Source organism: Schistocerca nitens, chromosome 6 (assembly GCF_023898315.1).
Source record: "Schistocerca nitens isolate TAMUIC-IGC-003100 chromosome 6, iqSchNite1.1, whole genome shotgun sequence".
Lineage (NCBI taxonomy): Eukaryota > Metazoa > Arthropoda > Insecta > Orthoptera > Acrididae > Schistocerca > Schistocerca nitens.
Genome location: NC_064619.1, coordinates 367,393,099 through 367,417,119, shown reverse-complemented (window position 1 = coordinate 367,417,119; position 24,021 = coordinate 367,393,099). Strand labels below are relative to the sequence as shown.

Genomic DNA, 24,021 nt, shown 5'->3' with positions numbered 1-24,021 from the left:
GATAAAGGGGGAGATACAGAGTGGGAGGTCAAAGATAGTACACTGGTAAATACTGTTCCATGGTTGGAGATATTTCAGCACAAATGCACAAAGTATGTAGAAGTAATGCCCTCTACATTCTGCATATAAAAAAGATTATGCAGTGGTTTTGTAATTCAGAAATCAATGCCTATCATGTAGACATGGAATTGATGGGATCTGTAGGGTAATACTCAATGTTGTGCTGGGTCTTATAATGGTCCCATCTGCCCAAGAGAACAGACATACTATTTACTCAGCTGTTCAGGATAATACAGCCACATCGTGTACCTTCAGTCAGAAAATAAAGCTTGCTTCCATCAAGAGAACTATTCACAAGGGCTAACAATGCTGGTCCACCATCAACTGTTAAGACAGTGACTATTGTTGCAACTTCCCTCAGTTTTGCCAACAGAGACAGTAGTGCAGCCACAGACACCAGTGTGACAGTTTTCAAACAAGTCTAGTTTCTGTATACAGCCTTACAATGGATGTAGTTGTGTTTGGAGCCTCCAAGGAGTACAGTCTTTTCAGATTGCATTTATCATAATTATATGGGCACAGCACCTGGCATGATGATATGGAGTTCTGTGTACAGATATCATGATAGCTGGTAATTCAGACAAAGCCATTGTCTACTTTTGATGTGTTAAGGATGGTGGCTGTGTCCTATGTTCAATGAAGCTATGATGTTATCTTTCATTTATATAAGACATGACCTACAAATTTAATCATGTATTCTTCTCACTATTTTGTTATTTGGTATCCTTCCTGATGTTGCAGCTTAATGGCCAGTCCTGTATTTTCATTAAGTGTGAGATAATCAATAGTAGAACATTGGTTCTGTTGATCGCAAAACTTAACAAGTGAAATCGAAGTAGTATTGTTTTTATTGTAGACATAGTTACACATTTGTCATATTATGTAAATAATAAATGCTCACAAATATAAGACAAGCTCAGAATGAGGAAACAGTTAAAATGGGACTTCTCACATTTCACTATTTGAGCTACATTCATTTATGACCTAGCAAAGAAGTTACAATTTGTCAAAAACTGCTATGTTTACTGGTCGCACAAACTTCCAACATTACCTGACCCTTAATAACAGTTGTATCTAAAGGAAAATACACAAGAGAAAATACAGGCTAAGAAACAGTTAAGAATGGTTGTTAGCTAAACCAAAACCTACAAATTTCGTTGGTGTTTAAATTGGTAACAAATTATAGTATAAAAATCACATGAGTAAGCAAATACATCAACACTGTTCAGCTTCTAATCTCATGTAGGATAATGTCTAATTGTGTTGACAGCTATAGTTAATTTATAAATATTCTGTACAATTGTTTTTAAGGGTGTTTTCATGATGTTATTAGAAGAGCTGCTGAAGTGATGCATAAACTGACACTGTATTTCAACAAGAATGTAGGAAGTGCACTTTGCACTGTTGCACAATTTGGGCTCAGGATTCATGTTGATGGATACTGCTGTCTCATCCACTGGAGCATTCCATGCTGGTATTTGCTCTCTGGTGTTCTATACTTCATATACATCTGCATCTGCATCTACATCTATATGATTACTCTGAAATTCACAATTAAGTGACTGGTAGAGGGTTCATTGAAAAACCTTCATGCCATTTCTCTATCATTCCATTTCGAATAGTGCACAGGAAAAAATGAGCACTTAAATCTTTCTGTGTGACCTCTGATTTCTCTTATTTTGTTGTAGTTATTACGTCTCCCAATGTAGATGGGCACCAACAAAATATTCTCACAATCATATGAGAAAGTTGGTGATTGAAATTTCATGAGAAGATCATGCCACAATGAAAAATGTCTTTCTTTTTATGATTGCCACCCCAATTCATGTATCATATCTGTGGCACTCTCTCCCTGATTTAATGGTAATACACTTTTTTGGTGTTCTCTGTCAGTCCCATCTGACATGGATCCAACAACACACATCAGTACCCCAGGAGAGGGTGGAAAAGTGTGGTGGAAGCAGTCACTTTTGTAGACCTGAGCACTTTCTGAGTGTTCTGCCTTTCCTCACAGCATTATTTATGTGGTTGTTTCAATTTAAATTATTCATAATTCTGATTCCTAAGTATTTAATTGAATTTACAGTCTTTAGATTTTGGTGATGTATCATGTAACCAAAATTTTGTGGATTTAGTACTCATGTGGATGACTTCACACTTTTCATTATTTAGTGTCAACTGCCTCTTTTTGCACCATACAGATATCTTGCCTAAATCCTTTTGCAATTGGTTTTGATCATCTGACGACTTTACAAGACAGTAAATGACAGCATCATCTGCAAACAGTTTAAGAGGTCTTCTCAGATTGTCTCCTATGTCTTTCATGTAGATCAGAAACAGCAGTGGGCCTATAACACTTCCTTGGGGAATGCCAGTTATTGCTTCTGTCTTACTCAATGACTTTTCATCAATTAGTACAAAATGTGGCCTATCTGACGGGAAATCATGCCGTTCACTCAACTGACGTGATACATAAGTTGCCTGTGAAGAAGGTGTGTTTGAGATTGTTTGAGCAAGACTCAGTATCAGCGGTGGGCATAAAATGATAATCGGATCACTCCATTGCCCATCAGTTGTCTCCTGATGTAACTAAAAACTTTAGGGAAAACCTCAGTTCACTTGTATGTAAATTCCCCAGTCATACCGTAAACATTGGTAGAGACTTTAATAATTCAACAATTAATTGAAAAAAATATAGTTTTGTTACTGGTGGGTGTGATAACATATCCTGTGAAACTGTGAAAACTACCTTGAACAGATAGTGAGGAACCCCACTCATGATGGAAATATATTGGATCTAATGGAAACAAACGGACCTGACACCTTTGAGGACATCCACATCGAAACCGGTATCAGTGACCATAATGCAGCAATGACTACCAAAGTACAAAGGACAACTAAAATAAGCTGACAGACATATATGTGCAGTAAACTAATAGATAGTTTCATATTTCAGTGAGGAACTTGAAATTTTCAGCACAAGTCAGGAGCATGTAGAACTCTGACTCAAGTTTAAAGGAATAATTGACCATGCGCTGGATAGATATGTACCTAGAGAAGAGTTCACAATGGGAGGGAACCTCCATGGTATACAGACACTGTAAATAAACTTCTCATGGTAGGTATAAAACAAAGCATAGGGTTGGCTATAAATGGAAAGATGCCAAATGACTACCATAACAGAATATTGTCAAATGACATTTCACAAAATCCAAAGAAATTCTGGATGTATGTAAAGGCTGTTAGTGACACCAAAGTTAGTGTCCAGTCCCTAGCAAATGAGACAGGAACCAAAACTGAGAGTAGCAAAGCAAAAGCTGTCATTTTCAAATGTTTCCTTACAAAGGAAAACCCAGGAGAATTGCCCCAATTTAATCCTCGTACCACTGAGAAGACGAATGAAGTAGATTTTAGAGTCAGCGGTGTTGAGAAATGGCTGAAATTGTTAAAACTGAACAAAGCTACAGACCCAGCTGAATCCCTGTCAGATTCTATACTGAGTCTTCAGCTGAGTTGGCCTTCTTTTAACTGTAATCTATCATAGATCCCTTGTACAGAGAACCTTGCTCAGTTCTTGAAAAAAGGCACAGGTCACACTTGTAGGGTAGTAGAAGTGACCACAAAGCTATCATCCAATATCCTTAATATCATTTTGTTGTAGCATCTTAGAACATATTCTGAGCTCAAACATTATGAGGTGTATTGAACAGAATGACCTCCTCAACGCCAGCCAGCATGGATTTCAAAAATATTGATTATGAGAAATCCAGCTTGCAATTTTCTCACATGACATAGTGAAAGCTTTGGATCAAGGCAACAAGGTACATGCAGTTTTCATATTTCCAAAAAGCATTAGACTCAGCATCACACCTATGCTTATTGTCAAAAGTACAGTCATATGGGGTTGTTGTTATTGTTGTCTTCCCTTCATCTCCCAGTACTTACTGCAACTTACATCCTTCTGAATCTGCTTATTGTATTCATCTCTTGGTCTCCCTCTACAGTTTTTACCCTCCATGCAGCCCTCCAATGCTAAATTTGCAATCCCTTGATGCCTCAGAATATGCCCTACCAACCGATCCCTTCTTCTTGTCAAGTTGTGCCACAAACTCCTCTTCTCCCCATTTCTATTCAATACCTTCTCATTAGTTATGTGATCTATCCATCTAATCTTCAGCATTCTTCTGTAGCACCACATTTCGAAAGCTTCTATTCTCTTCTTGTCCAAACTATTTATCGCCCATGTTTCACTTCCATACTCCATACAAATACTTTCAGAAATGACTTCCTGACATTTGAATCTATACTCGATGTTAACAAATTCCTCTTCTTCAGAAACGCTTTCCTTGCCATTGCCAATCTACATTTTATATCCTCTCTACTATGAACATCATCAGTTATTTTGCTCCCCAAATAGCAAAACTCCTTTACTACTTTAAGTATCTCATTTCGTAATCTAATTCCCTCAGCATCACCCGACTTCATTCGACTACATTCCATTATCCTCGTTTTGATTTTGTTGATGTTCATCTTGTATCCTCCTTTCAAGACACTGTCCATTCCGTTCAACTGCTCTTCCAAGTCCTTTGCTGTCTCTGACAGAATTACAGTGTTATCGGCAAACCTCAAAGTTTTGATTTCTTCTGCATGGATTTTAATACCTACTCTGAACTTTTCTTTTGTTTCCTTTACTGCTAGCTCAATATACAGATTGAATAACATTGGGGAGAGGCTACAGCCCTGTCTCACTTCCTTCCCAATCACTGCTTCCCTTTCATGCCCCTCTACTATTATAACTGCCATCTGGTTTCTGTACAAATTGTAAATAGCCTTTTGCTCCCTGTATTTTACCCCTGCCACCTTTAGAATTTGAAAGAGAGTATTCCAGTCAATATTGTCAAAAGCTTCCTGTAAGTCTACAAATGCTAGAAATGTAGGTTTGCCTTTCCTTAATCTTTCTTCTAAGATAAGTCGTAAGGTCAGTATTGCCTCAAGTGTTCCAACATTTCTACGGAATCCAAACTGATCTTCCCCGAGGTCGGCTTCTACCAGTTTTTCCATTCATCTGTAAAGAATTCACGTTATAATGTTGCAACCATGACGTATTAAACTGATAATTTGTTACTGCTTTCTTTGGGATTGGAATTATTATAGTCTTCTTGAAGTCTGAGGGTTTTTTGCCTGTCTCATACATCTTGCTCACCAGATGGTAGAGTTTTGTCAGGACTGGCTCTCCCAAGGCCGGCGGTAGTTCCAATGGAATGTTGTCTACTCCCGGGGCCTTGTTTTGAGTACTGAAAGACCTTTCAGTACTCTGTAAAACTCTTCACGCAGTATCGTATCTCCCATTTCATCTTCATCTACATCCTCTTCCATTTCCATAGTAGTGTCCTCAAGTACATCACCCTTGTATAGACCCTCTATATACTCCTTCCACCTTTCTGATTTCCCTTCTTTGCTTAAAACTGTGTTTCCATCTGAGTTCTTGATATTCATACAAGTGACTCTCTTTTCTCCAAAGGTTTCTTTAATTTTCCTGTAGGCAGTATCTATCTTGCCCCTAGAGAGATAAACCTCTGCATCCTTACATTTGTCCTCTAGCCATCCCTGCATAGCCATTTTGCACTTCCTGCCGATCTCATTTTTGAGACGTTTGTATTTCTTTTTCCCTGCTTCACTTACTACATTTTTATATTTTCTACTTTCATCAATTAAATTCAATATTTCTTCTGTTACCCAAGGATTTCTACTAGACCTCGTCTTTTTACCTACTTGATCCTCTGCTGCCTTCACTATTTCATCCCTCAAAGCTACCCATTCTTCTGCTACTCTATTTCTTTCCTCCATTCCTGTCAATTGTTCCCTTATGCTCTCGCTGAAACTCTGTACAACCTCTGGTTCTTTCAGTTTATCCAGGTCCCTTCTCACTAAATTCCCACCTTTTTGCATTTTCTTCAGTTTTAATCTACAGTTCATAACCAATAGATTGTGGTCAGAGTCCACATCTGCCCCTGGAAATGTCTTACAATTTAAAACCTTGTTCCTAAATCTCTGTCTTACCATTATATAATCTATCTGAAACCTTCTAGTATCTCCAGGATTCTTCCATGTATACAACCTTCTTTCATGATTCTTGAACCAAGTGTTAGCTATGCTTAAGTTATGCTCTGTGCAAAATTCTACCAGATGGCTTTCTCTTCGATTTCTTTCGCCCAATCCATATTCACCTACTATGTTTCCTTCTCTCCCTTTTCCTACTCTCGAATTCCAGTCACCCACGACTATTAAATTTTCGTCTCCCTTCACTACCTGAACAATTTCTTTTATCTCATCATACATTTCATCAATTTCTTCATCATTTGCAGAGCTAGTTGGCATATAAACTTGTACTACTGTAGTAGGCATGGGCTTCGTGTCTATCTTGGCCACAATAATGCATTCACTGTGCTGTTTGTAGTAGCTTACCCACATTACTATTTTTTTTATTCATTATTAAACCTACTCCTGCATTACCCCTATTTGATTTTGTATTTATAACCCTATATTCACCTGACCAAAAGTTTTGTTCCTCCTGCCACCGAACTTCACTAATTGCCACTATATCTAACTTTAACCTATTCATTTCCCTTTTTAAATTTTCTAACCTACCTGCCAGATTAAGGGATCTGACAGTCCATGCTCCAGTCCATAGAACGCCAGTTTTCTTTCTCATGATATGGGGTATTAAGTGAAATTTGTGACTGGATTGAGTATTTTTTGTTAGGGAGGACACAGCATGTTGCCTTAGATGGAGAGTCATCATCAGATGTAGAAGTAACTTTGTGTGCGCCCCAGGGAAGTGTGTTGGGACCCTTGTTGTTCATCTTGTATATTAATGACTTTGTACACAATACTAATAATAAAATCAGGCTTTTTGCAGATGATGCAGTTGTGTATAATGAAGTACTATCTGAGAGAAGCTGAACAAACATTCAGTCAGATCTTGATAAGATTTCAACATGGTGCAGAGATTGGCAATTTGGTCTAAATGTAGTATCCTATGACTATAATATCAATGAGTCACTGTGGGAATTGCCAATTCATACATGTACCTGGTTGTAACACTTTGTAGGGATATGCAATGGAATGATCACTTAGGTTCAGTCATGGGTAAAGCATGTGGTACACTTTGGTTTATTGGTAGAATACTGGTGAAGTGCGATCAGTCTACAAAAGAGATTGTTTACAAATCACTCGTGCAATGCATCCTTAGAATATTGTCCAAGTGTGTGGGACTCATACTAGATAGGACTAACAGGGGATATTGAATGTATACAGAGAAGTGTAGCACAGATGGTCATAGGTTTGTTTAAGCCATTGGAGAGTTTCACAGAGATAATGAAGGAACTGAACAGTCTGACGTTTGAAGACAGACATAAAATATCCTGAGAAAGTTGTTAACAAAGTTTCAAGAACCAGATTTAAATAATTACTCTATGGATATACTACAACCACTTAAGTATTGCTCACATAGGGATGGTGAGCATAAAATTAGAATAATTACTGCATGCACAGAGGCATTCAATCAATCATTCTTCCCATGCTCCATATGTGATTGAAACAGGGAGAAATCCTAATAACTGATACAATAGGACATACCCTCTACCATGCACTTCATGGAGGTTTTTGGAGCATAGATGTAGATGTTATTTGTGTCTTACTGCTGGTGTACTTTATGTACAACCAGAATCTCTTTGAGTTTTTGCCAGATTTCGAGGCAAGAGTTTCATTGGGGAAACTTTTAAAAGCATCTCACATTGAAGTTCAGGTAAAATTTCTAGCTTCTGTAAAACTTCGCCAATCATGAGAAATTTGTATTCTTTTAAATTTGACATGCTTTTTTCATTGCTTCTAAGCAGTGTTATGACATTTGGTGTGCCACTTATCATGTAGCTTATCATGTGATCATTAACAGTGAATCTGTTGATATTTATCATGAGATAAAAGCCAGATGTCATTTATCATTGACTGTTGCTCCAGCTAATCATAAGAAGGACATATGTTTCTCTAGATGTATAGGGGAAATGGCCCTTAGTTTTTAGTATTTTTGTGTTTTATTGAATCAAGAGCATTGGCTTTACTGAAATTACAGTTGATCTGATCACCTGATTGGCTTTTCTGGATGTAACAGTTACAGTTCCTCATTTGCATAATTTGAAAAACGTGAGTGATTTTATGGGAATTATAACATTGTTGTAACCCCATAAAAAGTCTATTTAGCAGGTATTGTGAAGCACATCCCTGATGCTAAACAAGCGTTCATTGATTTTTATGGAAGTCTGTTTCATTTACTACAGATCGACAGTGGACCTTGATATCCTATTATTGGACAAAAGAGGACAGAACTGTAGTGACTATACATCCTGTCATGATGTCTCATATTGTATTTATGGCAGAGAACAGAATGTGTGTTTTTTACTTGATTATCAGAATGCTTATTCCATTGCAACACCATATTAAAATACTACAGTTTAGTGATTAAACTGCCTATGTTAAGTTTGTGCACTGACTTTATTTCAGCTGAACACAAAATCTGCCAAGTGACCATGTTACTTTTTAGATGTTTTCTATGTTTTTGTATTTGACTATCTGTATGTCATACAGTAGAGTATTTGTTTATGGATTAGGAGAGAGAAATTTGGAGACCATAAATAACTTTTTGCTAGGTGCATTTTCTTCGAGACCATCTACATGAAGCTGAAAGTCACATACTGCCTGGGGCAGTCCGTCTAAACTGGATGTCATTGGGCATACCACAGTATGCAGATGATTGTCAGAGTGCTTTGCGCACGCTTGAATCAATGGTGTACCAAGTGCGGAAAGTTGGCAATGAACTGCGTGTACGCACTCAGCAACTTGAGAGTTACAACTTATTCCAAGCCACTTTGCCTGACATGTCAGATCCTGATACTGTTGAAAGGCTTACCTGTAAGGTAAAGTATATTTATTTATTAACTAATTACATACATAGATAGCACTTGGTGTAATCATTGTTATCAGTGATGGTTTTGATCAAGTGTTCAAAAAGTGTTACAATTTTTAGAAATCTTCCTTTTATAAACACAGTACAAATATTATTTTACAGTAGTAGAATATGCAATGTTGTGTTTCTCATGTGCTAATTTTTTAATTGATTGCCAGGATGCGTTATAGTTTAGAGACGATAACCTGCTATAGCAGATAATAATATAGGCAAATCAGGCCATAGTACATTTTCTGTAGTGTATCTGTATTTACAGTTACTGAGATTTTCCTCATTAGGAATATGTAGGAGGAGGACAAAAATATGGAAATACCAAAAAGAGAACACATTACCATGCCTAATATGGTGTGGAAAACCTGTTGTTATTTAAAGCAGCCTTCAGTCATCTCAGATTGGATGGTAATCTTTGCACGATTTGCAGGGTAATCTTATACCACTCTTCCTGCAAAGTTGTGGCAAGTTCAGGTACTGCTGATATAGGTGGATGGTAATTACCTACCATGCTATACAAAGTGGACCACTAAGGCTCAATAATATTGAATTCTGATGACTGTAGTGACCAGGAGAGAGGCAACAATTCCTCCTCATGCTCACAAAACCAGTTACATATGATGCTAGTTTTGTGAACAGGAGTCATGTTGTCTTGGGAAACCACATAAGCATTGGGGAACAAAACATTGTACCATCAATGTACATAATCCTTGGTAGTAAGGTGGCATTGCAGAGCAACCCTAGGACCCATGAAATACCATGATATGACTGCCCAAATCATCATCAAACCACTGCCATGTTTCACTCTTGGGACTTAAACTTGGCCAGAAGTTGGGAACTGTGTGACACAAGACTCATCCAACCAAATTACTTCCTTCCATCGCTTCAGAGTCCAATGTTATGGCTTTGGCACCAAGTTTTCTTGCTACGGGTATTTGCATCACTGATGTGTGATTCTGGAATTCCAGCTCACCCTGCAATTTCCTGCTTATGGAGCACCCTGTGCATTGTGTTGACACAGACAGGGTTCGTGTATGTGACATTCAGTTCTAAGGTGACTTTTGCAAGCTGTTGTCCTCTTATTTTTTTGTCACAATCATGTTTAACTGTTGTGATCATTCAACACACACATTTTTCTGTGTTGTGACTTAGTGGATTATATTTTGTCCTATATGCAATATGAATCTTTGATCTGGTGCCTCTTCAGTCACCAATTCTTTTGGCTATGTTGGTTATGGAAACACCCACCATACAGCATCAACAATTTCCCCATGTTCAAATTTACTTAGCTCTGACATAATGCAGTTACAACTATACAGAACACTGTTTATATCATGACTGACCCATGTAACATATTAAGGACATTGTACAGGTGCTGTTCATAGTCAAATTCAACAGTGCAATGTGGAGACTTGGAAAGAATCTGCATTATGTTAAAGCATGCATTTCTTTAATTATTGTGAAGTAGATTTGATTTATTACAGAAAGCTTAATTTTCTTAGGTTAATCTGATGTTACAGCTAAAGATCACATTAGGCAGATTCCTGCCCCCACTCCCCCCTGGTATATGTGCAGCTACTTACAGTACAGTTGTTTGTCCCTATGAGTCTCATGTGCAATGTTTCACTGTATTTTATATTTTACTGTGTAATGAAAAGTACACTGTTATATGCCAGCATTTGTACTTTATTCAAAATTCAATTTAGTCTTGCAACTCACCCAAGAACCAGTTCCCATAAAGTTCTATCTATTTGCATCGACCATACATGTCCCCATTTTTTTACCTTCTTTCAGAGGAGTACTTTCCAAACACAGTAGTAACTCAGCACATTATATGTGCACAAAGAATTCATATGGCATTTGGATCTTTGCAATTTAGTCTGTCTAAAAGGGTTACTTATAAAATGACCCATATTACAGAATTTTACAGTAGCTAAAAACAGTATAAAGAAGTAATGTGCTGCTGGGTATGGGGACACACAGGAATGATTCACACTTACAAAATGACTGCTGCAGCAGATACAGTCATTGATACTAGCTTGTGAGAAAACTAATGTGACTGAACATATAATCTCCTTATGTTCTGTAATGCTGAAGTTGGAAAGGAGAAAAATGGAGACATGGGGAAAGGGAGTGGTTATGTGGCAGAATAAGCTCTGATTGGCCAAAACACCCACTTAATCATGATTTATTCTTCAGTTTACTTAGATAGGCCACAATAATTCTTGATTGCCTCTGGGTGGGTATATTTCCTCATTTGCAGCTCCCTGTCCAGTAAAGATGAGCCCCCATTCAGTGATGTCAGGAAGTGCCACCATAATAGTGTACTAAATTTTGGCAGAGTGTGGTTTGTACACTTACCAGAAAGTATTGAGTTGCTTAGCTGGCAAGCAACTTGACTTCTATTTTGCATTTTGTAGATTTTACACATATTTATTTTTTTACTTTCTGATTCAAAGTATTGCCGTATTTCTCAATGTTATCATTTATTTTTAGTGTTTCATTTATCTTGCTTTATTTATTTTCATTCCCAAATGAAGCAGTGTGATTACTTTGAAAGATTCCTGATCATCACACAAACAATCACTTTTTAACTAACAATCCACCATTGACGGTTTCCGATTCTGTGATATATAATTTATATCACTTTCATAAAGTTTAATTTAATTACTGCACCTACACTTCATTTATTCTTAATTTTTTTTTCTTTATTGTTTTAACTATTACTGTGCTTACAAATTTTTATAGGCTCTCTACAGAAGTGACCTTAATGGGTTGCTATTGAGGAGAATGACATGGTCATTCATATTTTATGTATATTCAAACAGGGCAAAGGAGAGTGACTAGAGAAAGAAAACTGAGGTATTGTGGAATTCATGATTTCCCATGGTTTCCAATATTTTCACTAGGCCTTTTCAGGGTAAATGTTTTTGAATGACAGAGCTGCCAAATAACAACAAACATGCTAGCAACAACTCGTAGAAAAATAATAAATAGCAGGTTTGACAGCAAAAAGGGTAACAGCCATAACACATTTTCAACATCAAAACATAAGCAGCTTATTCAGTAAGAAAGATGAATGCACCAGATCATGATACGAAACAGAAAGATTCTTCTACCAATGTGCTAAGCATAACATCATACAGAAGTCACAGAAACTGAACAAAATGCTTCCTGACAAAAAATTGAAGCAGCCAGAAGGGATGCAGAAAATGAAGTGAAAGTTCACCAATTGAGAGGGTATGTGATTTTCTTTCAATAATTGCAAATTTGAGTCAAATTTTCAAAGAACTTTCCAGTATGAATGAAGTCATCAGTCACATTACACTCCCTCTGCGCTGAATGCCTAAATTGATTCAGTTGAGAAGCTCTTGTATCCTCTCTTGAGGCAAGCTGGCCCATATCTGTTGTAACTTCTACGCGACACCTTGGATTCTACCAATGTGAGTTGGTCTGACACATGTTTTACAGGGGATAGATATTGGTATATTTCAGGCCATGGGAGTGCTTCAGCCTCCCACAGACAGTTCATAGAGACACATGCCATGTGTGGACAAGCATTGTCCTGCTGAAAAGTCGCACCACGATCCTATCACATGAGAGGTCACACGTGTGGATACAGAATGTCTGTGATGTACCACTGTGTCATCAGAGTTCCTCAATTACTACCAGCCGTGTCCTGAAGTCTTACTATTGCCTGCCCACACCACGATGCCAGGAGTAACACTGTTGTACCTCTCCAAAACATTAGAAGAATGGGACCTCTCCCCAGTTTGTCACCATACTCACTGCTGCTTCAGTTTAATACAGAACTGTGATTCATCACTGTAAATAATGCACTATGATTCATCAGCAACCTTGCTATACAGTCACAACACTACTCCAAATATAGTTGATTGTGTTGTCATGTTAACAGCAACCTACACATGGGATGACAATTCCCTAGTATGGCTGCTGTTAGTCTCCAGTGGATGGTGCAGGATGACACAAAGTATTGAGGGAGTCAATTACTTGTGCTTGGATGGCAGTTGCAGATGTGAAGGGGTTGCTATATGCTTTGTGTACAATATCATGATCTTACTTTGTAGTAGTCAGAAGTGGCCTATCAGAATCTGGACATCAAATATGTCTGCTTTCATGTTGCCGTGCAGTCCAACATTGTACCAATGTTACATCTGAATGCCTCACTATTCAGGAATTATGATGTTGTATGATTCAACCATTTACCCAAATGGAGACACTCGATAAGGCCTCTTTCAAACTCCATCAGGTGCTGACAACACAAGTATGTGACCTCTCCATGTTCTTCACAGTGACCACTCAACATCTGATACTGTTCTCACCCTTTATACCTCTACCAGGTCTGGTGACAACACTAAACACAAACAATTCTAATGCACTCTGATGGTCACTACATGTGCCACAGATAATTGCAGTTCTAATTATTTACATACTTGCTGATGTTATGTTTGTGTACTAAGTTACATTTAAGTATGACTATGTTTTCTGGGTGCTTAATTTTGTTTTGTCAGGCAGTTTTTAAGGAAGAGGAAATGGCTAAACACACTATAAGTGGAATGATGTCTTAGTATAGCATTGAACATAAATAGTTTGGGAATGAAGCTATCAACTCAATGAGTAGCAAAATCACCAGTAAACCCTGATTCTCAAAAGGGTCAATCTCTCATGTATAAAAAACAGCCTCAAATGGCTGATTACTTGATTGATAAATGAGTTAATGTGTTAAATATTTGATGTTAAGCCTGTAAGTGAGTAAAGTTTAGAAAAGGTTATAAATTATGTGTAAAGTTCGTTGGATGTCGCTGAGTGCTCTTATTCTGAAATACACATTAACTGTCACTACACCCATCACCCAACAGTTTCCCCTTCTGCCCTCTCACCTCCTCCCAATTCATGTCCCCAGGTTGCCTTCAGTCTATGCTGCTTTTCACTGGTCGCTACAACTATACCTACCGCCCCTCCTTCCTGCATTCCTAGCTAGCAAACTGACCTCCCTCTGGCCACTAGCCACCACCAGTCCCTCTCCCCTGCCTCTCGCCTACCTCTCCCTATCTCCCTATACTCATGCAACCCCACCCAGCACTACCCCTACCACTGCCAGCACACCAGCCATAAAATAGCATTGGCACTATCAGTCTAGTAGCTTGTTAGGGGCAAAGGTATGTAGCATACCCACCTTCTATTGTGTGTGCATATTGACAACTCAACATTTCTCAAACAAAACCTTTTGGCAAGTGGTCTTCTTTAATCCTGAAGTATTTACATTCTACAAAAACTTTACTACAGCATTTAGTATAAAGAAAAATTGATAACAGTCATGCTATAGCCCTTGTTAAGCATTACCAGGAAATTATTAACTTAAATTGCCATAGTGAAGACAGCCTCCCTTGGCGAGTAAAATATGAAAAAAAAAATCCCAGTCCTCCAGGTTGGTGGGTGTTCAGCAGGGAATTAGCATCCCACCCCAGTAAAAACAGGTTTTGCTTCATTTCCCAAACAAAATAAAAAGGCTGGACAGATCTAAAAGCATCAACTCTGGTTAAGAACAAGGACTCTGATTTGTGGAACATGGAATGTACAGAGGTTAGCAGGAAAAACTGACAACATAATTAAAGAAATGGAAGTACTGAAAATGTATAACCTGGTAATAAGATCAATGAAAAAGAAAGGAACTGGGCAAGAAATAATTGGAGACTGCATGGAATGAAAAAAACAGCTGAAAGAGCATAATCAGGAGTATCATTTCATATAAAAAGAAAATGAAAACAAGGAATAATTAATTGGAAGGTAGTGAATTAAAGGATAATCAGTGTAACATTAAAAATCCATCAAATAAAATTAGTGTTACATGGAGTGTGTGACCCTAATGAAGATGCGCCTGATGAGAAGAAGAGGGATTTCCTCAATGACTTACAAGCTGTGGGTGATGACTGATCAGATGGATATGAATTGTTAATAATGTGAGACTTAAATGAAGTGGGAAAAGATTAAATGAGACATTGTACGATCATGGGCAGACAATGTAAAAAATGTTAATGGAAGGAGGTTGATTAACTTCTGTTGAGAAGTGCACTGTTACAAATGGCCAGTTCCAGCACACAGAAATACATCATTACACAGGTCAATCTGTCAACCTAACATCAGTCACAGACTATGTAATAGTTTTGAGGCAGCAAGTAATTAAGGAGCAATATGTAAGGATAAAAAAATGAAACAGAGTGTGTCCAATCATTGTATAGTAACATCTCATTAAGACCAAGGTAGAACAGGAGGAGAAAGAAAGAGGAGGACGCTGGGAGTAGAACTATTGAGAAACCAAAATTCAGGAAGCATCTGCTATGAGAAGAAAGTGTGAAAAATTTTATCAGTAAAAATTAAATCAAGATTGGATGGTGTGGAGGAGGACTGGAGTGCTAATGAGCTATAAATTTTCCTGAAGCAGTCAGGAAGGTAGCATTGGTGGAGGCTTTGTAAAGGAAAAGGGAGAGAAGAGTAAGAACTGAATGGATTACCAGAGAATTATTGGAGGTGGCTCAAGAAAAGAAGAAACTGTGTCACATATTGTTAAGCTCCAGGAATAAAGAGAACTGGAATAGGTACAAGGTATATAAAAAAAGATGGCCAAGAAATTAACAAGAAAGTGTAAGGAAGAGGGATGGGAATTTGGATATAGGAGATCAGCGGAGGCATGGAGGATGATAAGGAAGATAAAAATGGCTGGCAATGCTGCACCCACAATATGATATATATCTATTGGACAGTGGAAAAAGCACTTTGAAGAATTTCTGATAGTAAAAAAAGAGACCACATGATTGAAGTCTACAACAAAAGCAGTACATTAGGTACTACAGAACCTATACTAGAGGAAGAAGTAAAAGAGATGCCGAAAAAGCCAAGAAATGGAAAGGAATGTGGACTGCAAGGAGCTGGGATGGAACTGTAGAAATATAGGCCCCCTAAAATGGTGAAACTATTGTTCAGTCAGATTGTGGGGCGAGAGGAAATACCAAGAGAGTGGTGTCGTTATACATGCTAGGTGACAATTGTTGAACCACATAGAAAAAAAAAAGTTAATTAGTTACAAACTATGGTGTCCACACACTTTATTCAACATGTAAACATCACTATGGATATTAGGATTTAGGTTATGACACGTTCGAAATGCCTCCCATCATCGGAGACGATGTGGAACAGATGAATAGCGAAATTCTGCATGATCTGCTGAAGTTTCGCTATATTGATGCTGTTGATGACATCCTTAACGGCTGTTTTCAGCTCAGCAGTGGTTTTGGTGTTATTGCTGTACATCTTGTCTTTAATATAGCCCCACAAAAAGTAGTTGCATTTGTTCGGATCTAAAGCATATGGTGGCCAATCAAGGCCCATGCCAGTGGCCTCTGGATACCCGAGAGCCAGAATGCAGTTCCCAAAGGGCTCCTCCAGGACATCAAACACTCTCCTGCTTTGATGGAGTTGAGCTCTGTCTTGCATGAACCACATCTTGCCAAAATCATGCACTTTGGATAATGGGGGGTGAAATCTTTTCCTAAACTTTCATTTACCGTTCAGAGTCATCCTGTGAACAAGGAATATTGCACCGATTATTCTGTGACTGGACATTGCGCACCACACAGTCTCCCATTGAGTGAGAAGAGACATCATTATCGTGAAATACAAATTCTCAGTCTCCCAAACGTGCCAGTTTTGCTTACTGAAAATAGACAAACAATTGAGGAGGCAGATTCTAAGAGTCAGGAAGTACACCTGGTATTTGTGGATTTAGAAAAAGCACACAATTCTGTACCCATCAATGCACATTGGGAAATGGAGCTGTATATAGTTGTTGAAGCAAAACAGATTCCCTAATTTGGAGAATATACCACCAATTGTACACACCAGTTAAAGAAGGGAGAAAGTTTAGTGAGGCATTCCAAACATCAAAAAGCCTTAGAAAGGGCTGCAGTAGGTCGCCATCCCTATTTAAAATATATACACAGCATGTATTGGAATGGTGGAATCAGTCATGTGGAGGTATGGGAATTCCTTTCCAGCATGGTACTTGATGTGTCGGCAGCTGGGCCAACACCTTGTAGATAGAGGTGGCTTAATGCACGCTAGACTAACGCAGACGGGCGTGAAGTACTGGAACAGGATACGTAATTAATGCTATGAAGAAAAGTACGTAGCTGATATAATACTTATCTTTAATAACTCATTGTGGTACATCGCACAAAGGAGACTTTAATTACAATCACTGTAAGGCTAATGGCACCTTGCTAGTTCGTAGCCATTAACTTAGCTGAAGGCTATTCTGTCTCTCGGCTAATGAGAGAGAAAGGCTTCGTATGTCTAGTCGCTAGCTCTGTCGTCCGTACAACTGGGCAGAGTTCGAGTCAGTCTCTCGAGACCTGCCTTGTGGTGGCGCTAGGTTTGCGATCACACAGTGGCGACACGCGGGTCCGACATGTACTACAGGACCGCGGCCGATTTAAGCTACCACCTAGCACGTGTGGTGTCTGGCGGTGACACCACATTCCTCCCCCGCAAATCGGCGAACGGTCGTGAGATAAGGCTTCCGCCCGCCGTGGGGAGGACCCCATGTTGACGTATGCGATGAGGTGGGGAGCCTAACAACAGGCGAGGCTGTGCCACCCGCACCCGGCCATTCGGTCCGAGGGGAGCTAGGAAACGCCTGAAAACCTAGTCCAGGGTGCACGTCAACATGCGGTGTATGCGCCCGTAAAGAGACAGGAGGGGCCGAAGGGTCGACCTCCATGTGGTCGGAGAATCCGACGCGCGATGACGACATCTGGTCCGGAGCGGGCAAGAGTTCCATGGCGGAGGACAGCTGGTAATGGGAAGCGATCGGCGGCGCGTGACCCAGGGAGGCGCGTGGCGGCTGCAGCGAAGCGTCCACTGCAGGCGGCGCCGGAGGCGGCTGCGGCGGCGGCGCGACGCCATGAGGCAGAATGGAAGGCAGCGTCGGTAACACCTGGGGATGAGGCGAGCCAGTAGATGGGTCCCCAGGGTGCTGACCGGACGGCTCCGTCGCTGAAAGCAGACGGGGAGCGGCAGAACCCGGGCGACGACAGAGGCGCAGCTGATTGAGATGCCGACGCACTTCACCAGAGGCCCCCAAAACCAAATACATCGCGCGGCCGAGGCAGCGAAGAATGCGCCCCGCGAGCCAATGCCGTGAACCGCAATAGGCGCGATAATAGACAACGTCGCCAGGAGCAAAAGCAGGAGTCTGGCGCAGCACAGGAACCTGATGCGGCGGATGCAGCAAAGACATCAAGGTTCGATGAGAACGACCATGGAGCAACTCAGCCGGCAAGCGACCATCGCGGGGCTGAGAGCGATACGAGGACAAAAAGAGCAATAATGCGTCCTCCCGAGAATGCGACTCTTTCAATTTCAACATCTGTGACTTGAAAGTCCGGACCAATCGTTCCGCGGCACCGTTGGACTGAGGCGAAAACGGCGCGGACGTCAGATGTTGAGTACCATTGGCCTTGCAGAAGGACTGAAATTCTGCAGACATGAATTGTGGGCCATTGTCGGAAACAATAGTCTGCGGAAGACCCTCAATGCAAAAGATAACAGACAAGGCTTGGATTGTGGCAGAAGACGTCGTGGTAGACCTCCGGACAACAAAAGGAAAATTACTGAAAGCATCGACCACAACCAACCAACGAGCATTCCAGAATGGACCAGCAAAATCGATGTGCAAGCGTTGCCAAGGGGAAGTGGCTTTCGGCCATGCAAAGAATTTCCGCGGCGGTGCGGATTGTTGTTCGGCACACGCCACGCAAGAGGAGCACATATTCGTAATCGCAGCATCGATTCCGAACCAAGTACAGTGCTGACGAGCAAGTTGTTTCGTACACACTATACCCCAATGTCCTTGGTGAAGAAGCCGTAAGACAGAGGACTGTAACGAACGTGGGACCACGACTCGGGACTGATCATTATCAGAACGCAACAACAAAACACCACGTCGTACAAAAAGTCTCTCCTTGTGAGCAAAAAATCGGCGAACCAACGGATCCGCGATCCGTGACTTTGACAAGGGCCATTGCGTAGCAACAAAACGCAAAACGGGAGCAAGGACAGGGTCAGCAGCTGTGGCTGTAGCGACACGACGAAAATCAATCGGAAACGATTCGACCACGTCATCGGTTTCCGAATCAATGAACATGCAAGCAAGTTCGGAAGAATCGAATGCTTTATCCTCGGCAACAGGCAAACGGGACAACGCATCAGCGTTTCCGTGCTTAACAGTGGACCGATACAAGATATCGTAGCGGTACTGCGAGAGGAAAAGAGACCAGCGAATGAATTTCTGCGCCGTACGCGGAGGTACCGGCTTGTTCGGATGAAAAAGCGATGTCAAAGGTTTGTGGTCCGTGATGACGGTAAAGTGACGACCATACAAGAAATCATGAAACTTAGTAACACCAAACACGAGAGCTAAAGCCTCTTTCTCTATCTGTGAATAATTTCTTTACGCAGATGAGAGCAATTTTGACGCAAAGGCAATAGGGCGATCATGCGATCCATCTTTGTGCGCAAGCACAGCACCGATCCCGAAATCCGATGCATCTACCATCAACAAAAGGGGTTTCTGGGGATCGAACGGCGTAAGGCAAGTATTTGAAAGTAACGCTGATTTCAACTGGCGAAAGGCGCGTTCGCATTCCGTCGTCCAGACGAACGGAACACCTGTACGGCGTAAGCGATGAAGCGGAGCTGAAATGGAAGAAGCATTGCGCAGAAATTTATGATAATAATGGATTTTACCCAGCACACTCTGTAGTTGCTTCAAGTTCTGCGGTGAAGGCAAATCCAGTATGGCACGGAGGTGGTCTGGACTCGGATGGATGCCCTGGGCATTTATTACATGGCCCAGGTAGGGTAAATCCCGAGCAAAAAACACACATTTGTCCTTCCTCAAGCGAAGACCATTTTGTCGCAAGACCTGAAATAATGTTCTGAGATTTTGCAAATGTTCGGCTTCTGTCTTTCTGGAGATCACAATGTCGTCCAGATAGTTCGCAGCAGTAGGGACCGACGCACAAATAGTTTGTAAATATTGCTGAAACAATGCAGGTGCGGACGCACACCCGAATGGCAGTCTTTTGAAGCGATACAAACCAAGATGCGTGTTTACCACCAAGACGCGCTGGGATTCTTCGTCCACAGGTATTTGCAAGTACGCATCTGCTAGGTCCAACTTTGAAAAATATTTTCCCGGGCACAGTTTGTCAAAAAGATCTTCCGGGCGGGGCAAAGGAAAAGTTGCAGTCACAAGTTGGGGATTCACAGTTGCCTTGAAGTCCACACAAAGTCTCAATTTTCCGGAAGGTTTTGGCAAAATTACTAAGGGTGAGGCCCAGAGAGAAGCCTGCACACGTTCAATTACACCTTGAGATTCTAAATCGTGCAATGTTCTTGCGACCTCATCACGCAATGCGTGGGGAACATTGCGCGCTCTGAAAAATGTCGGTTGCGCGTTCTCTTTCAGTTCCAAATGTGCTGCATAGTTCGTAGCGCAACCAAGGCCCGGTGCAAAAATGTCTGCAAATTCTTCACATAGACTAGAAACACTGGCGGAAGGCACAGTCTGAATCACTGAGAGGACCTGATTTACTATAGACAAATTAAACAACTGAAATAAATCTAAACCAAACAAGTTCACTGCAGTAGAAGAACGAAGAACGTAAAATGACACAAGTTTTGTTTGTCCCTTGTATGTTGCAAGAAGGCTGCACTGTCCTAACACTGGTATTTTCTGGCCTGAGTAACTATTGAGCTGAACATTTGCGGCACGCAACGGAGGTTTGCCCAGTTGGTTGTACGTGTCGTGATTGAGCAATGAAACTGCAGCTCCGGTATCGAGCTGGAATGGTATCACTTTGCCTGCAAAGTCTAAGTCAACAAAAAGTTTATTGTCGTGCTGACGACAAAAGCGACTGTGTTGTGCAACTGGAACAGACACTGGGACAGAATCACGGGCGACGTGACGGGACTTCCGTCGACGGCGACGCACACTGTTTGTGGAATGAACACTGTCACCGGACGGGGTGGAATGAACTACATGAATATCCATGGGCGAAGGTTCACGAGCCTGAGTTTCCTTGGTTCGATTCTGGCGCGAAGCAAAGGGCCTGGAATTGGTGTGAGTGTCTGATCTGAGCTTTTTCTGGCAAACACTTTGGACATGTCCTTTCTTATGACAGTAAAAGCAAATAGCTTGGCGTGACGAGCAATTTTCACGCAAATGTCTAGTTGCACACCGCGGGCATGATTTCACTGCATTAGCTTGCTTACGCGGCGCACGTGTTTGTGAGCTAGGCTGCCGCTGCGCTGACGGGCGCGAGGGCCGCCTAGCGTCCCGTGCAGCGGGCCCGGCGGGCCGGTTAATGTGACACACTGCTGGCGAAGTTTCAAACGAGTCCTGAGCAAAGTCAAGTGTGTCTTGCCTGTCCAATATGTCTATCACTTGTTGAAGGGAGGGATTAACTAGTTTCAAAATCTGTTCCCGTATGCGAACATCAGAAACGTTCCGCGCTATTGCATCACGCACCATAGTATCTGAATAAGGAAGTCCACATTCGCATTCAAACGCACACTCCCTAGTAAGTCCTTGCAATGTTGCAACCCACTCCCTATTAGTCTGACCGGCCGTACGTTTTGTACGAAAGAACGTATACCTTTTTGCAACGACATTTACTGTTTCCTTGAAATAGGCATCTAAAGCAGACAAAAGTTCTTCGTAGGACAGAGTTGCTACGTCGCGCCGGGGAAACAACTTCACTATCACTCGGTAGGTGGACACACCGACACAAGAAAGCAAAAACGGCTGCCGCTCATTACCTTGAATTCTGTAGGCTGCTAGGTGGAAGTCAAACTGGCGAGACCATTCTTGCCAGGTCTCTTGGGTTGCATCAAAGGGTCTGAATTGAGGTGCAACAGCATGTTGTGGCTGCGGTAGCGAGGAAGCGGCGGCGGCCGCATCGGTGTGCAGCGCACGTTGACCCTGGACGAGCTGTCCAAGAGCATCCAATAACGCCTGCGTCTGCTGATTCTGCAAGCGATAAAATTCGGACAGGACATCTGGAGATTGTGGCGAAGCCATGACACAAAGAAATTAGGGCAAAGTAAAACACAAGAGCCTTTGTAGACTCGTTGCCATGTGATGTGTCGGCAGCTGGGCCAACACCTTGTAGATAGAGGTGGCTTAATGCACGCTAGACTAACGCAGACGGGCGTGAAGTACTGGAACAGGATACGTAATTAATGCTATGAAGAAAAGTACGTAGCTGATATAATACTTATCTTTAATAACTCATTGTGGTACATCACACAAAGGAGACTTTAATTACAATCACTGTAAGGCTAATGGCGCCTTGCTAGTTCGTAGCCATTAACTTAGCTGAAGGCTATTCTGTCTCTCGGCTAATGAGAGAGAAAGGCTTCGTATGTCTAGTCGCTAGCTCTGTCGTCCGTACAACTGGGCAGAGTTCGAGTCAGTCTCTCGAGACCTGCCTTGTGGTGGCGCTAGGTTTGCGATCACACAGTGGCGACACGCGGGTCCGACATGTACTACAGGACCGCGGCCGATTTAAGCTACCACCTAGCACGTGTGGTGTCTGGCTGTGACACCACAGTACTCTCTGCTCATTATTATTTGCTGATGATAAAGTGTTGATATCACAAAGTAGAGAGGATGTCAGGTTTATGATAAGTTAATGGAAACATTTGAACAAGGTGAGTTTAGAATTAATATCTAGTAGTGGAAGGAGACGGAAGGAATATAGTACTGCTGTATGAAACTATTAAAGCTGTAAAGCAGTTTAAATACTTTTGATCGTTTATCCATTCCTTGGGAAACTGTGAAGCAGATGTGGAATGCAGGGTGCAGCAGCAGGCTAGAGGAGCAGTTATAATGCTAAATGGAGTTCTATGAAGCAAGGCAGTATCTAAAGAAAGAAAGAAGATTGTTCTCCAGGCGGTAATGGAAAGTATACTAACATACAGTGCAGAAGTATGGACCCTGTCAGAGTGGCAGAGAAGTAGAGTATAGGCAGTAGAGATGGACTGAATAAGGAAGGCAGCTAAGATATCCATTACAGAGTCGAGAACTGAGGAAATTAGTGAGATGATGGATAAGGAACAATACCTAGTAATGCAAAAAACTGGGGATAGAGTTCTTCAGTGATATGAACAAGTATGGCAAATGGAACAAGGATGGCCAAAAGCAATCCTGAAAGCGTCATCTCCAGGAAGGATGAAGTGTGGATGGCCAAGATTAAGTGGGGGTAATTACAGATGGTAAATGGAAATGAGTGTTTGGCGTCATTGGCCGGGAGACCCCTTGCGGGGCAGGTCAGGCCCCTTGGTGCAGGTCTTATTACATTTGATGCCACATTGGGTGACCTGCGTGCTGGATGGGGATGAAATGAGATGAAGACAACACAACACCCAGTCCCTGAGTGGAGAAAATCTCCGACCCAGCCGAAATCGAACCCAGGCCTGTAGGATGGCAATCCGTCACGCTGACCACTCAGCTAACGGGACGTACTGCCATGATGGTGAAAGCTGGTAAATGGGAATACAGGGCAACTGCTGAAGACTGGAGAAGCCCTTAAATGCAAAAGTAAGTAAGAACTGAAAGAGAAATCAGGCAGGGAGTTCCACATCACCAAAACTATTTTTATCAGACCTAGAAGAGTTTTGCAGAGCTCGAAACTGAGGTAGGGAAAAATGGAGTCTACTTGTTGAAACATATTCTAACGTTTTTGACAGCAAGAATGTGTGAAGTTGGATTGCAACCTTCCCACTTCTTTTACACAAGTCGACTTACTTGTGAATGCTCAGCTGATCTTCTTTGCTCGTTAGACTGCTACTCGAATCTCTAAAAA

The 24,021-nt window shown here is 41.3% G+C and overlaps 1 protein-coding gene across 1 annotated transcript in view; it reads left to right on the top strand.

Moving 5' to 3' along the window:
• The window catches only part of LOC126263364 (dynein axonemal heavy chain 10), a 1,742,213-nt gene that overhangs the window by 398,535 nt on the left and 1,319,657 nt on the right, over positions 1-24,021 (top strand). The window contains exon 17 of the mRNA XM_049960456.1: positions 8,766-9,032. Within this exon, the coding sequence (XP_049816413.1) occupies positions 8,766-9,032 (267 nt within the window). The remainder of the gene's footprint in view (positions 1-8,765; positions 9,033-24,021) is intronic.